At 44.1% G+C, this 16,653-nt stretch overlaps 1 protein-coding gene across 3 annotated transcripts in view; it reads right to left on the bottom strand.

Moving 5' to 3' along the window:
• Positions 1-16,653, bottom strand: part of LOC118388575 (receptor tyrosine-protein kinase erbB-3-like) — a 36,774-nt gene that overhangs the window by 6,442 nt on the left and 13,679 nt on the right. Inside the window, exons 3-22 of one of the 3 annotated variants that reach the window (XM_052526923.1) lie at positions 12,786-12,972; positions 11,726-11,851; positions 11,430-11,492; positions 11,167-11,285; positions 10,897-11,038; positions 10,590-10,703; positions 10,336-10,453; positions 8,726-8,799; positions 8,533-8,623; positions 8,125-8,142; positions 7,273-7,490; positions 6,955-7,087; positions 6,747-6,840; positions 6,400-6,554; positions 6,264-6,317; positions 4,142-4,271; positions 3,797-3,916; positions 3,547-3,645; positions 246-431; positions 4-159 (exon numbers count right to left, since the gene is read on the bottom strand). In XM_052526923.1, coding sequence (XP_052382883.1) covers positions 4-159; positions 246-431; positions 3,547-3,645; positions 3,797-3,916; positions 4,142-4,271; positions 6,264-6,317; positions 6,400-6,554; positions 6,747-6,840; positions 6,955-7,087; positions 7,273-7,490; positions 8,125-8,142; positions 8,533-8,623; positions 8,726-8,799; positions 10,336-10,453; positions 10,590-10,703; positions 10,897-11,038; positions 11,167-11,285; positions 11,430-11,492; positions 11,726-11,851; positions 12,786-12,972 — 2,397 coding nt within the window. Of the gene's footprint in view, positions 1-3; positions 160-245; positions 432-3,546; positions 3,646-3,796; positions 3,917-4,129; positions 4,272-6,263; positions 6,318-6,399; positions 6,555-6,746; positions 6,841-6,954; positions 7,088-7,272; positions 7,491-8,124; positions 8,143-8,532; positions 8,624-8,725; positions 8,800-10,335; positions 10,454-10,589; positions 10,704-10,896; positions 11,039-11,166; positions 11,286-11,429; positions 11,493-11,725; positions 11,852-12,785; positions 12,973-16,653 lie in introns of all 3 variants that reach the window. The other 2 variants (XM_052526922.1, XM_052526924.1) reach the window with 2 other exon arrangements.

Below are 16,653 nucleotides of genomic sequence, written 5' to 3'. Positions count from 1 at the left end.
CACCTTGACCTCATTGTAGAAGTACTTCTTGTCGTCAGGGTATAGCAGGTCTGCGATGCCATAGTCAGAGATCTGGACCATGTAGTCACTTTTCAAGAGAACATTCCTGGCTGCCAGGTTTCTGTGGACCATCCTGTGTTCCTCCAAATAGTACATACCCTGACGGGGGAGAGGACACACACCTCAGTCGCATAAACAATAACATGCACACATACACAACCACACACACACACACTGTATCTCACCTTGGCAATCTGCACACACCAGTTGAGCAGCCTCTGTGGGTCCAGGCTATCCCTGTAGTGCCTGATGTGCTCCAGTAAGGACCCCTGAGTGCTGAGCTGGGTAACCAGCTGGAGACTTGCACCTGGACAGACGCCTAAGAGCCTGACTATGTACTGGTGGTCCAAGCTACCCATCGCCAACATGTGCTGCAGAGGTTATTAGAAAAATCTGCATTAGTAAACAGAGTCAAGCTAAGTGTTATCAGGTCAGTTATGATTTGAAGGGGAAGATGTTCTTGAGAATGGGTATGTGAGATATACACCACCGTTCAAAAGTTTGGGGTCACTTAGAAATGTCCTTTTTAAAGAAAAGCACATTTTTTGTCCATTAAAATAACATCATTGATCAGAAATACAGTGTAGACATTGTTAATGACTATTGTAGCTGGAAACGGCTGATATTTAATGGAATATCTACATAGGCGTACAGAGGCCCATTATCAGCAAACATCACTCCTGTGTTCCAATGGCATGCTGTGTGAGCTAATCCAAGTTTATCATTTTAAAAAGGCTAATTGATCATTAGAAAACCCTTTTACAATTATTTTAGCACAGTTGAAAACTGTTGATCTGATTAAAGAAGCAATAAAACTGGCCTTCTTTAAACTAGTTGAGTATCTGGCACAACAGCATTTGTGGGTTCAATTACAGGCTCAAAAAGGCAAGATACAAAGAACTTGCTTCTGAAACTCATCGGTCTATTCTTTTTCTGAGAAATTAAGACTATTCCATGCGAGAAATTGGCAAGAAAATGAAGATCACGTACAATGCTGTGTACTACTCCCTTCACAGAACAGTGCAAACTGGCTCTAACCAGAATAGAAAGAGGAGTAGAAGGCCCCGGTGCACAACTGAGCAAGAGGACAAGTACATTAGATTGTCCAGTTTGAGAAACAGATGCCTCACAAGTCCTCAACTGGCAGCTTCATTAAATACAGTGAGGGAAAAAAGTATTTGATCCCCTGCTGATTTTGTACATTTGCCCACTGACAAAGAAATGATCAGTCTATAATTTTAATGGTAGGTTTATTTCAACAGTGAGAGACAGAATAACAACAACAAAATCCAGAAAAACGCATGTCAAAAATGTTATCAATTGATTTGTATTTTAATGAGGGAAATAAGTATTTGACCCCCTCTCAACCAGAAAGATTTCTGGCTCCGAGGTGTCTTTTATACAGGTAACGAGCTGAGAGCACATTCTTAAAGGGAGTGCTCCTAATCTCAGCTTGTTACCTGTATAAAAGACACCTGTCCACAGAAACAATCAATCAATCAGATTCCAAACTCTCCACCATGGCCAAGACCAAAGAGCTCTCCAAGGATGTCAGGGACAAGATTGTAGACCTACACAAGGCTGGAATGGGCTACAAGACCATCGCCAAGCAGCTTGGTGAAAAGGTGACAACAGTTGGTGCATTTATACGCAAATGGAAGAAACACAGAATAACTGTCAATCTCCCTCGACCTGGGGCTCCATGCTAGATCTCACCTCATGGAGTCGCAATGATCATGAGAACGGTGAGGAATCAACCCAGAACTACACGGGAGGATCTTGTCAATTATCTCAAGGCAGCTGGGACCATAGTCACCAAGAAAACAATTGGTAACACACTAATCCGTGAAGGACTGAAATCCTGCAGCGCCCGCAAGGTCCCCCTGCTCAAGAAAGCACATATACATGCCGGTTTGAAGTTTGCCAATGAATATCTGAATGATTCAGACGACAACTAGGTGAAAGTGTTGTGGTCAGATGAGACCAAAATGGAGCTCTTTGGCATCAACTCAACTCGCCGTGTTTGGAGGAGGAATGCTGCCTATGACCCCAAGAACACCATCCCCACCGTCAAACATGGAGGTGGAAACATTATGCTTTGGGGGTGTTTTTCTGCTAAGGGGACAGGAAAATATCACTGCATCAAAGGAACGATGGACAGGGCCATGTACAGTCAAATCTTGGGCGAGAACCTCCTTTCCTCAGCCAGGGCATTGAAAATGGGTCGTGGATGGGTATTCCAGCATGACAATGACCTAAAACACAAGGACAAGGCAACAAAGGAGTGGCTCAAGAAGAAGCACATTAAGGTCCTGGAGTGGCCTAGCCAGTCTCCAGACCTTAATCCCATAGAAAATCTGTGGAGGGAGCTGAAGGTACAAGTTGCCAAAAGTCAGCCTCGAAACCTTAATGACTTTGAGAAGATCTGCAAAGAGGAGTGGGACAAAATCCCTCCTGAGATGTGTGCAAACCCAGGTGGCCAACTACAAGAAACGTCTGACCTCTGTGATTGCCAACAAGGGTTTTTCCACCAAGTACTAAGTCATGTCTGCACATCTACCATTCCAGTGTTTAATTGCTATATTGTAATTACTTCGCCACCAGGGCCTATTTATTGCCTTAACTCACTTATCTTACCTCATTTGCACTCACTGTATATAGACTGTTTGTTTTCTTTTGTTCTACTGTATGTTTTGTTTATTCCATGTGTAACTCTGTGTTGTTGTATGTGTCGAGTTGCTATGCTTTATCTTGGCCAGGTCGCAGTTGCAAATGAGAACTTGTTCTCAACTAGCCTACCTGGTTAAATAAAGGTTAAATAAATAACTTAATTCATGTTTTGCAGAGGGCTCAAATACTTATTTCACTCATTAGAATGCAAATGAATGTATAACATTTTTGACATGAGTTTTTCTGGATTTTTTTGTTGTTATTCTGTCTCACTGTTCAAATAAACCTACCATTAAAATTATAGACTGATAATTTCTTTGTCAGTGGACAAACGTACAAAATCAGCAGGGGATCAAATACTTTTCCCCCTCACTGTAGTACCCGCTAAACACCAGGCTCAATGTCAACAGTGAAGTGGCGACTCCAGGATGCTGGCCTTCTAAGCAGAGTTGCAAAGAAAAAGCCATATCTCAGACTGGCTAATAAAAATAAAAGATTAAGATGGGCAAAATAACACAGACACTGGACAGAGGAACTCTGCCTAGAAGGATAAACTTGGATTAGTTAACACAACGTGCCATTGGAACACAGGAGTGATGTTTCTGAGGCCTCTGTACGCCTATGTAGATGTTCCATAAAAAAATCTGCTGTTTCCAGCTACAATAGTCCTTTACAACATTAACAATGTCTACACTGTATTTCGGATCAATTTGATGTAATTTTAATGACAAAAAAATGTGCTTTTCTTTCAAAAACAAGGACATTTCTAAATGACCCCAAACTTTTGAACAGTAGTGTATATATATTGTTTCTTACGTCTGTGATCTCATGGAAGGTCTGCCGCCCCGTTCGATCATGAATAGTCTTTATGGCCACGGGGATCTTCACTGAGTCTCCCTCAGGAATCCAAATGCCCTGAGAAAGGTGGAGGAAAAGACAGAGGTAGAGGGGTTACCTCACAATGAAACAAAGAAAAGGTAAGAAGCACAATTTGATAAATGGTAGAAAGGTGCAGTGATGATGAAAATAGGGGGTTTAAGAGGCCGACAGTTGATGTTGTAATTACCTTGTGGATGGAGCCAAACACCCCGGTGCCCAGCAGCTTGATCTTACGGAGCTCTCTGACCTTCAGGATCCTCGCATGAACTTTGACCCCCTTCTCACCAGGGTCCAAGGGCTCTAAACTCTACAAACCAACACAAATGCACACAGTTAATATCAGGACATTCAAGACAATAACACACACACAGACAGTGCTATAAGAAAAAATCCTTATTTTCTCTCTCTCTCACACACACACACACACACACACACACACACACACACACACACACACACACACACACACACACACACACACACACACACACACACACACACACTCCCCTCCCCACCCCACCTCTCCACTCGCCAGGTATCTCCTCATGGCTCTCTTGCGCCGGATGGCAAGACCTCTGCGGTACAGAACACTCATCACAAAGATAGAGATGCCCACTATCACCACTGCCAAAACTCCCAGAACAATGCCTATAATGGGTTGGCTGGAAAGAGACACAGGAAGAGGTATTAGCCAGCAGCTGATATACAGTGCATTCGGAAAGAATTTAAACTCCTTGACTTATTCCACATTTTGCTATGTTAAAGACTTATTCTAGAGAGTATTATAAAAAAATTGAATCAATCTACACACAATACCCCATAATGACAGCAATAACAGTTGAAATGTTGGCAAATTCAATTGATTGGACATGATTTGGAAAGGCACACACCGGTCTTTATAAGGTCCCACAGCTGACAGTGCATGTCAGAGCAAAAACCAAGACATGAGGTCGAAGGAATTGTGCGCAGAGCTCCAAGACAGGATTGTGTCGAGGCACAGATATGGGGAAGGGTACCAAACAGTTCGGCAGCATTGAAGGTCCCCAAGAACACAATGGCCTCCATAATTCTTAAATGGAAGAAGTTTGGAACCACCAAGACTCTTCCTAGAGCCGGCCACCTGGCCAAAATGAGCAATAAGGGGAGAAGGGCCTTGGTCAGGAAGATGACCAAGACCCCGACGGTCATTCTGACAGAGCTCCAGAGTTCCTCTGTTTAGATGGGAGAACCTTCCAGAAGGAGAACCATCTCTGCAGAACTCCTCCAATCAGGCCTTTATAGTAGAGTGGCCAGACGGAAGCCACTCCTCAGTAAAAGGACTCTCGGAACATGAGAAAAAAGATTCTCTGGTCTGATGAAACCAAGATCAAACTCTTTGGCTTGAATGCCAAGCGTCACGTCTGGAGGAAATCTGACACCATCCCTACGGTGATGAATGGTGGTGGCAGCATCATGCTGTGGGGATGCTGTGGGGATGCAGGTCAGTCAATTCGGAAAATTTCCAGAACTTTGAAAGTTTCTTCAAGTGCAGTCGCAAAAACCATCACACCCTATGATGAAACTGGCTCTTACAAGGATTACCACAGGAAAGGAAGACCCAGAGTTACCTCTGCTGTAGAGGATAAGTTCATTACAGTTACCAGCCTCAGAAATTGCAGCCCAAGTAAATGTTTCACAGAGTTCAAGTGACAGACACATCTCAACATCAACTGCTCAGAGGATACTGTATGAATCAGTTCTTCGCAAGCATTTCGCTACACTCGCATTAACATCTGCTAACCATGTGTATGTGACAAATAACATTTGATTTGATTTGATTCTTCAAGGTAGAAACCACTACTAAAGGACACCAATAGGAAGAAGAGACTTGCTTGGGCCAAGATTCACGAGCAATTGACATTAGACCGGTGGAAATCTGTTCTTTGGTCTGATGAGTCCAAATTTGAGATATTTGGTTCCAACTGCTGTGTCTTTGTGAGATGCAGAGTAGGTGAACGGAGGATCTCTGCATGTGCGGTTTCTACCGTGAAGCATGGAGGAGGAGGTGTGATGGTGTGGGGGTGCTGTGCAAGTGACACTGTCAGTGATTTATTTAGAATTCAAGGTACACTTAACCAGCATGGATACCACAGTATTCTGCAGCGATACACCACCCATCCGGTTTGCGCTTAGTGGGACTATCATTTGTTTTTCAACAGGACAATGACAAAACACACCTCCAGGCTGTGTAAGGACTATTTGACCAATAAGGAGAGTGATGGAGTGCTGCATCACATGATCTGGCCTCCACATGTCTTCACTATTATTCTAAAATGTAGAAAATAGTTCAAATAAAGAAAAACCCTTGAATGAGCAGGTGTGTCCAAACTTTTGACTGGTGCTGTATGTAAATGTGATATTTCAGTTTTTGCTTTGTCGTTATAGTGTTAGATTGATGAGGGGAAAAAACTATTTGATCAATTTTAGATCAAGGCTGTAACGTAACAAAATGTGGAAAAAGTCGAGGGGTCTGAATACTTTCCGAATGCACCGTACAATAATGACGATTGCTGTGCTCTAGACTAGAGAACACAGAACACACTTTAATTGTCATTACATTGAGGAGATATCAGGTTGTCAGTCACAGGTGGAGAAAAGACAGAGGCTCCACTCACCTAGTGGTTAATCTGGACGAGTCCAAACAGTCCCCAATGCCTGGCCCTGAGCAACTGAAAACACAGAACAGAGAGATATTTAACACTCATGCACACACACACACACACCTCCCCCATTCTCTGACTCGTTTCTCACCCCTGGGTACAGTTGAGGTGGCAGGGCTCACAACGTCTCTGCTGGTTGGGGTACTTAAAGATGAGACCCTTCTCCCCCATCACTCCCTCAGGGCATGAGGACACACAGTGGGGACCGTCCCTCAGACTGGCACACACCACACACTTATTAGCTCCCTGCAGAGAGACAGAGAGGGAGAGAGAGGACCATTTCCATGTAATTGTGGTCCAAAATATCCCTCACAAGGTGGCAGTAAAGCGCTACATTTCAGATAGTCCTGAGAATTTTGAGAGACACTTTTCAACTGATCCCTCTGAGCTTATGTCTTTTTATGACACATTGAGAGATATGGTCAGAGGTGTGCATACCGGTCCTGTGCAGGTGAACCGTCCCTCCTGGACCTCACACTCTGAGTGACAGGGCATACATTCGCCCTTTGGACCTGCAAACTCACGCCCCTCCCTGGAGAAAAACAGAGATTGAGATTGAAAAATAGGTTGAAAACATAGTCACACACACACATTGAGACATACTCTACATAATGATAAAGATACATTGTTTTGACTGACTACTGACCCAGTGAGAAATCTGCACTGATGGACACAGGTTCCTCCTCGGTTGAAGTTCTTACAGGACATACACTGGTCCGGACCAGGACCACAACACCCCTCCAACGAACACAGTGGGTCACACATGTGGCCCTCCTCAACTACACACACACACACACACACACACACACACACACACACACACACACACACACACACACACACACACACACACACACACAACAAATATGCAAAAAACTATTAGTTCTTCACTAGTTTACCTGCCATATTCACTCAATGATTTAGAGATTTAACCCAGTCTCTCTCCTCAGTCCCCCTGTCTCACCACACTGGCTCTGGAGACGATTCTCCTTGACGTCAATGTTCTTCTGGCGGCGCTGTGGGCGGGAGCTGCTGCTGAAGAGGCGTGTCCAGTTGACGGTGTGGTGGTAGCACAGCTTCTTGTTACCTGTGATGTAGACGCCGCCGTCGTTGATCCTCCGTAGCGAGCGCAGCCCCAGAGATGTCAGGGACGGGATGCGCATCACCAGCAGGGAGTAGCCCCTGAACAAGAGGGAGGAGTCAATAACACAGGAGGAGGAAGATGAGCAGGGCAGAGGGGTAGAGAGGCAGTGGGAGAGTGGGTCAAAGGTGAGGGAGCAGGGAGAGGAGAACCATCAGGGTGGAGGGAATGGAGGATACTTCAGACAAAATATGTACAAATGTATACTTTAGCTGGGAACATCAAGTCAGGACAGATTTTAAAAATTAATCACACATTCGTCATTGCTGCTCCCAAACACTAATTGTCTACCAGCAGACAGAAAATGTGTATGTTGCTATGTAGGGAATGTACAGTATATGTCATTGTCTTTGAGATTAGTTTGATCAATACCACCTATTCACCCAGTGACTCCCAGTACCCAACTCTTCACTTATACGTAGAAGTGTGTATGGTCATATGGTATGATCAAGTTCAAAGTACAATCATGAGGATAGTGGTTACCTTATACCTCAACACAAATCCCTCACCCACCACCACCAACTGAGACACTTCTCATACAGTTCAAGACACAACACATAATCAATTCTGAGTAAAATGTTGCTTAGCATAGTCACAGGTGATAAGGAGGAAATTGTGTAAGTATGATGTCATACCAGGAAGATGAGTAAAACAGCTGTCACAAACACACTGTACCTTTTAGAGCGCCCTCCTCTGATGGGACAAACAAGACAGAGAGAGAGACAGAAGAGACAGAAGAGACAGAAGAGACAGAGAGACAGAAGAGACAGAGGAGACAGAGGAGACAGAAGAGACAGAGAGACAGAAGAGACAGAGAGACAGAGGAGACAGAGGAGACAGAGAGGAGAACAGAGTAGAGAATGAGGAAAAAGGGTGAAAGAGGATGAGAGATAAAGTGGTGACAAGACACAACAGGTCAGTCTATGCATGCATGTCTACAATGCAGTTGAACACAGATGGAAATGGTGATGGGTTCAGTGGACACATACTGTAGAATGTGAACAAGATATGTCTTTAGTGCAGAGAGACAGAGACACAAGTATAACGTCAGACAGTGAGGGAGACAGACAGACAGATCGTCACCTGTAAAGGGTTCTTCCTTGTATGGTTGTCAAGTTGGAGAACACCGACAGGTCTGTCAGAGTTTCCGGCCATGACTGGATACTCAGAATGTCTGGCAACCGGAGAAGGTGTGTTACAAACACAGAACACCATACAAACACACCACTAAACTGACACATGCACTTGAAACTTCAACACACACACATACACATACCTGTGATCTCTCGCACAGTTCTGAAGATCTTCAGTTTCTCTGGATCCAAAGCTGTGATGTTGTTGTAGGGATCACTGTGTGTAGAAGATCAACAAACAGAGAAGTAGTGAGGACCAACGAAAAGGGAACAAATTGACATTACTGTGTCATTTTGAATATACATATGTAGGATCTTCATTTGAGACAGTTTGCTACAGCAGGAAAACGAGCCTGCAGAAACAGGACTTGTGAATTATTATCTGGATTATAGTTAATGGAATTTTTAGTAGGGGATGATACATTTTTCATTAGGGCAAATCAAGTCTGACATTTTAAAGTGGAAATTAGGAACCTTAGAAGACTATTTTAACCTTGAATAGACTACAAGTTTGCATTTCGTACTGTGCAGTAAAATTCTCAGAAACAAATCTTAATCAAATTAAGATCCTACATCTGTACATTGAGTGTATAAAAAATTAGGAACACCTGCTCTTTATTTAATAGACTGACCAGGTGAATCCAGGTGAACGTTAGGATCCTTTATTGATGTCACGTGTTAAATTCACTTCAATCAGTGTAGATGAAGGGAGGAGACAGGTTAAAGATGGATTTTAAGCCTTGAGACAATTAAGACATGGATGATGTGTGTGCCATTCAGAGGGTGAATCGGCAAAACAAAATATTGAAGTGCCTTTGAATGGGTTATGGTAGTAGGTGCCAGGCACACCGGTTGAGTGTGTCAAGAACTGCAATGCTGGTGTTCGCTGTGCCACTAGAGATTCTGGGTTTGAGTCCAGGCTCTGTCGCAGCCGACTGCGACCAGGATACCCATTGGGCGGCGCACAATTGCCCCAGTGTCATCCGAGTTAGGGGAGGGTTTGGCTAGCAGGGTTGTCCTGGTCCCATCGCGCACTAGCGACTCCTGCGGCGGACCGGGCGCAGTGCACGCTGACACGGTCGCCATGTGCACGGCCAGGTGTACAGTGTTTCCTCCGACACATTGGTGCGGCTGGCTTCCGGGTAAAGTGGGCATCGGTTGGATTGCGCTTCTGAGGACACACGGCTCTCGACCTTCGCCTTTCCCGAGTCTGTACGGGAGTTGCAGCGATGAGACAAGACTGTAACTACCAATTGGATACCATGAAATTAGGGAGAAAAAGGGGTAAAAGTAACACAAAAAAGAAACTAAAATATATAAAAATTACATTTAAAAAAGAACTGCAACGCTGCTGGGTTTTTCACACTCAACAGTTTCCTATGTCAGTTTCCCATATCAAGAATGGTCCACCACTCAAAGAACATCCAGCCAACTTGATACAACTGTGGGAAGGGATCCCTTCGACCCCTTATAGAGTCCATGCCTCGACAAATTGAGGCTGTCCTGAAGGAAAAGGGGGGTGCAACTCAATATTAAGAAGGTGTCGATTTTTGAAGGTATTTAAAATAAAAAGTATTTCATAGAGAGAGATAGAGGTGAAAGGTAGGGGAGAGAGTGCTGAAAGCATATTGGGCCAGATTGGAAACTATACTCGCAGCGGTACATTGTACATGTGCACCAGCTGCAGTGTCTTCGATCATTAAACCACCTCAAGGTCATGCCATTTTGATAGGACATTGCAACTGTCACTCACCCTTTGATCCCGGTGACCAGAAAGTGCAGGCTGCCCTGGATCTTGGTGCAGTTGATGAAACTGTCAATGTTCTGAGAGTCCACTGTCTGTCTAGAGGCTGTGCCTGTTCCTTGACAAGCTAGAGAGGAGAGGAAATAATTAATAAAGCCAAAGTTTCACTACATGAGTGAAAAGGACAGGTTGCTGGAGTAGAGGACACTACAGATCTGTGATATTTGATGGGTGTACAGTATGTGTGGACACTGGACAGGTACCTTTGGGACAGAGGCCTCCACAGGGCTCACACCTCTTCACTCCTTTCTTCTCCACCTCCGTCTTATAAGGGGGGCAGCTGCTCACACACGAGCTCCCGTCCACCACAAAATTAGCTGTGGAGGAATGAGAGACAGAGAAAGAGTGGGGCAGAGGGACAGACAAATCATTAGAATCCATAGGAAAATACACAGGGAGATTGGACAATGCTAGAAATTGATAGATTGAATGTAGTCATGATGGTCATGATTAGGACCAGGAGTTGACCGGTGAGGTGTAGTGGATAGAGCATGCTGTGTGTGGACTCACTGGGGCACTGGGCCACACAAATGGAGCCGTACTGGTACTTGGCGCTGGGGTTGGGCTCCAGTTTGAAGGTGTGCTTGTTGTAGATGAGGGTCTGGGGACACTGCGGCACACAGGAGCCTGAGTTGTTGAAGTTGCGGCAGGCCTGGACAGAGAAAATATAGTTATGCATTGCTTAGTAGTGTAGGTTTAACCTATTCATTTCTATTAAATGACTATCAGAACTTCTGGTAACACTTCTTTGCAGTATGCTTGTGTGTACAGAAAACTCACAAAGCAGTCTGTGTCCAGGGGTCCGGTACAGCCTCCTGCACACTCCATATGACAGCACTCACTGGGACTCCTCCCAAAGCAGCGGCCATTACACTGAGGGGCACACACTGTCTTCGTCACTGGGGGGGGAGAGAGAAAGAGAGAGAGAGAGACAGAGAGAGAGAGAGAGAACACTTTGAGCCAAGCGATCTGACTGAGCTGGGTTGTATATGCGACAGAGGGGTTATCTAGTGTTGCAAGACAATGAGAAGCAGGTGACTAACAGATCTGGCAGGTGTCATTCCTGGACCCCCAACATGGACCTGGGCATGCCTCATCACATGGCTCTGAAAAACAACATGTCAGAAATGTTAGAAAACGTAGAAGCTACATTATATAAGAACACAGATCCTAACCATTTAACATAAAAGTTATCCGTACTGTAGCTGTCCCATCACTAATCTGAATACATAAACATGACAATTGACTTCTGCGAGTCCTACCATGTACCTCCCACTGTACTCAAACAAATTTCAAACAAATGTATTCATAAAGCCCTTCTGAGCTGGGTTGTACTCACGTTCAGGCCCGTTCTCGTTGATGATGACCTCAGAGGCTCCATCCTTCACTATGTCCAGCCAGTTCACCTGAGGGGTGTAGCTCAGGAACTTATTCTGAATGATCTGCACCCCTCCCTCCAGGATCTCTGTGGAACGAACGAACGAACACACACACACACACACACACACACACACACACACACACACACACACACACACACACACACACACACACACACACACACACACACACACACACACACACACACACACACACACACACACACACACACACACACGCACACAAAGGAGGACAAACAATTAGTTTACTGTTTCTAGTTAAGATAATTGGCATAACAGGCCAGAACCCATTGGTGAGTAACCGCATCTAAACTGACACAAGTCTGTATTTCTTTCTCACCCTATAGTGCCTCCTCTCACCTCTCATGTTACACTGACAGTTGGGTATATAGTAAAGGGCATTTCAACAGGGACTTCCAATAAAGACATCTACTCATATTGTACCTGACACACACACACACACACACACACACACACACACACACACACACACACACACACACACACACAAACAAACCTCCTTAAACCCTACTGTACTGTATCCATGCCAACAAGGGGTGTGGTTGTACTATGTGGGTGTGGGAGTGCCAACAGTAACATGCAACCTGCCTAGCAGGCTCTCTTTTCTTTATGTTCAGCCTCCCACGCGCAGCCATACTACAACTCTAGAGAGGGAGGGTTGTAGTAACATGCCTGCCATTTGTCACTGACACTTTGATGGGACGGGAGCCTAAAAGTGAACTACTGAAGTTGGCATGGTAGTTGACATGTGGACCATATTAACTATATTGTTGTTCATGATGATGATGTGTATCACTTAAATACTTATCTTCATCTCCATTAACATGTTTTTGAATGTGTGTGTGTGTGTGTGTGTGTGTGTGTGTGTGTGTGTGTGTGTGTGTGTGTGTGTGTGTGTGTGTGTGTGTGTGTGTGTGTGTGTGTGTGTGTGTGTGTGCGCCTTTGTGCGTGAGTTTGTGCGTGCATGCATGCGTGTACCTGTGAGGTGTGTGAGGCCCAGCTCCTCCAGTCCGTGTTGGCCGTCCTTCTGGTAGTTGACGAGGACAGCCAGAGCAAAGCGCTCCTCGAACAGAGTGGTGCCTCTGATGATACGGAGCTGGTCCAGCGGCAGCCGACTGAACTGGTTAATGGCTATGAGGATGTAGCCTGTCACTTCTCTGATAGACTACAGGGGAGGAGAGAGGTCAGGGAAGAGGGAAAGAGGGAAAGAGTCAACAAAAAAGTTTTACTCCAAAGTGCAGATGGAATGAGGATACGGCTATGTTTCTCATTGATGATCTTGGAGGGCTGCACACAGCAAATTAGCCAGTGATGATTTTACAGTATAACATTTCTAGTGTTGATTCAGCAGTTAAATTCACTCTGTAAGAGTGAAATTAACACTCAATGGTGTAAAATTTTCCCCAGTGTTGGTGTTAATAATTAATAACCAGAGGTATTGTTTTACACTTGAAGAGAAAACAGTCCCATCAAGAGAATACTCATCATTATCACATTTCCCAGCATGCTGTATGTAGGTAGATTTTTTAGGATTGTTTTCAATCTGTAGTGGCCTGTAAACCAGGAGTTTTCTAACATGACTGCATTAGGTTAAAACTAGGCCATCAAAGTAAGGCCTTATTGTGATGGAGTTTAATTTTAATGATGGCATTCACCTAGGTACTCACTTGGTGAAAGCTTGGTGAAAGCCAAAGTCTTGTAAAATGAAATAATTCAATAACCATGTCTCTGTTACTAACAAATACAGTCATGGGTGGTAACTCTACAATTTTACTCGTAAAGAAAAGGCACCCTGGGAAATATGCAAATGAGACTTTACACAATACAGTGTTAAAACAGCATCCAAAAAATTATTTACTGTAACACTACAGGTGTTAATTTCTTACACTGAGAAAGTGTAACAGCGTCAGCACTAAGCAAAGTGAGTCCAGTTTACATATAATCAAGTGTATGTTCATATGACTCATATGTTCACTGAAAATTGTATACATTTGACACTTTTAGAGTTAAATGTACACCATTGATTTTGCTGTGCAGTGTGAGCAGGCATTTGTTACCTGATTCAATTTAATCAACTATTCATCAAGACCTTGATTTGCTGAATCAGGTGTGTTAGAACTGGGCTGGGACAGAAGCCTGCACATAAGTAGCCCTCCAGTATGTGGAGTGAAGAACATAGATGTAGTGGATAATGTACCTTAATTCAAGACTATTTACTGTAAATACTAAGATGCTACATTGACTTTGACAATAACATCACAACACAACATCCTCTTCTTCTCACACTCATCAATAGTTACCATGAGAGCCGTAACATTAGCTAATCACAGTACCATGACAGTTAAACTAGTTATCGGTAACTAACTGGTTACCATGGCTGTGTGATAAGTTACCATGGCCGCACCACAGTGTGGAGGAGACTAACCAGGGCCGGCTCTAGCCTTTTGGGGGCCTAAGCAAAATTTGGTTGGGGGCCCAGCCACCAAGTAGGCAAAAAAATCTAGATGCCCCCATCTTGACATCGGAGAGAAATTTTTTATTTTAAAGTGCATTTCCTGCAATTCTACACATTTTGCAGTGGCGTGTAGAGAACATGTTTCAGTTTTAAAGCAAGTTTTCTCCAGTTATAGACATTTTGCCATGGGTTGAACATTTTTGCAACTTTGCAACACATTTCATGCAATTCTACTCATATAGCCATAGGGGCGGAGACACATTTTTGCACTTTTATAGAACATTTCCTGTAATTCTACATATTTTGCCATGGGCATGACTACTACAAGTTTACATAACGGGCTAGACAAATTTACCAATCTAAGACTTAGTTAACTGATATGGCTAATTGAGTGACAATGAATGGTTTGAATCCCTGAGCCGACTAGGTGAAAAATCTGCCGATGTGCCCTTGAGCAAGGCAATTAACCTTAATTGCTCCTGTAAGTCACTCTGGTTAAGAGTGTCTGCTTAATGACTGAAATGTTAAAATAGAAACTGCTGATGCACAACCAAACATGAAGATGGCACCGAAGAACACGGCTGACATTTTACATTCTCCCAACCAATTGTGCTATTTTGTTAGTTTTTTTGCGTTTTGTGTAACTTATTTTTTTTACTTATTGTGTACATAATATTTCTGCTACCGTCTTTTATGACCGAAAATAACTTCTGGACATCAGCGATTACTCACTGTGGACTGGAAGAAACTTTTTCCTTTAACAAGTCGGACAAGAAGGATATCCTGCTTTCACTGGATCAGGCCCAAATCCCGCCTTTTGCGGGAAGAAAAAACGCAGGAAAAGGGGCCGCAAATCGGGCAGCCTTCTGAGAAACCATAGGCGAGCGAGTAAACTCCCACTGCCATCCGTTCTTCTTGCTAACGTGCAATCATTGGAAAATAAAATTGATGACCTACGATTATGATTATTCTACCAACGGGACATTAAAAACTGTAACATCTTATGTTTCACCGAGACATTGCTGAACGACGATAAGTACAATATAGAGCAAGCAGAATTTTCCATACACCGGCAGAACAGAGACGATACCTCTGGTAAGACGAGGGGTGGAAGTGTGTGTCTATTTGTCAATAACAGCTGGTGCGCGATGTCTAATATTAAAGAAGTCTCAAGGTATTGCTTGCCTGAGGTAGAGTATATTATGAAAAGCTGTAGACCACACTATCCACCAAGAGAGTTATCATCTATATTATTCGTAGTAATCTATTTACCACCACAGAACGAAGCTGGCACTAAGACCGCTCTCAACCAACTCCATAAGGCTATAAGCAAACAAGAAAATGCTCACCCAGAAGCGGCACTCCTAGTGGCTGGGGACTTTAATGCAGGGAAACTTAAATCAGTTTTACCAAATTCTAACCAACATGTCACATGTGCAATCAGAAAAAAACAATTCCTAGACTACCTTTACTCCACACACAGAGAGGCATAGAAAGCTATCCCCCACCCTCTATTTGGCAAATCTGACCATAATTCTATCCTCTTGATTCCTGCTTACAAGCAAAAACTAAAGCAGGAAGTACCAGTGACTCACTCAATACGGAAGTGGTCAGATGACGAGGATGCTATACTACAGGTCTGTTTTGCTAGCACAGACTGGAATAGGTTCCAGGATTCATCCAATGGCATTGAGGAGTACACCACCTCAGTTATAGGCTTCATCATCAAGTGCATCGACGACGTCGTCCCCACAGTGACTGTACGTACATATCCCAACCAGAATCCATGGATTACAGGCAACATCCGCATCGAGCTAAAGGCTAGAGCTGCCGCTTTCAAGGAGCGGGAGACAAATCCGGGCGCTTATAAGAAATCCCATTATGCCCTCAGACGAAACATCAAACAAGCAAAGCGTCAATACAGAATTAAGATTGAATCCTACTACACCGGCTCTGACACTCGTCGGATCTGGCAGGGCTTGAAAACTATTACGGACTACAAAGGGAAACCCAGACGCGAGCTGCCAAGTGACGCGAGCCTACCAGACGAGCGAAATGCCTTTTATGCTCGCTTCAAGGCAAGCAACACTGAAGCATGCACGAGAGCACAAGCTGTTCTGGATGACTGTGTGATAACGCGCTCGGTAGCTGATGTGAACAAAAGCTTTAAACAGGTCAACATTCACAAAGTCGCTAGGCCAGACAGATTACCAGGACGTGTAGTCAAAGCATGAGCGGACCAACTGTCAAGTGTCTTCACTGACATTTTCAACCTCTCCCTGACCGAGTCTGTAATACCTACATGTTTCAAGCAGACCACCATAGTCCCTGAGCCAAAGGAAGCGAAGGTAACCTGCCTAAATGATTACCGCTCTGTGGCACTCACATCGG

This window comes from Oncorhynchus keta, chromosome 10 (genome assembly GCF_023373465.1).
Source record: "Oncorhynchus keta strain PuntledgeMale-10-30-2019 chromosome 10, Oket_V2, whole genome shotgun sequence".
Classification (NCBI taxonomy): domain Eukaryota; kingdom Metazoa; phylum Chordata; class Actinopteri; order Salmoniformes; family Salmonidae; genus Oncorhynchus; species Oncorhynchus keta.
Note: the sequence above shows the minus strand (reverse complement) of the source record. Positions and strands in the feature narration are given on the sequence as shown.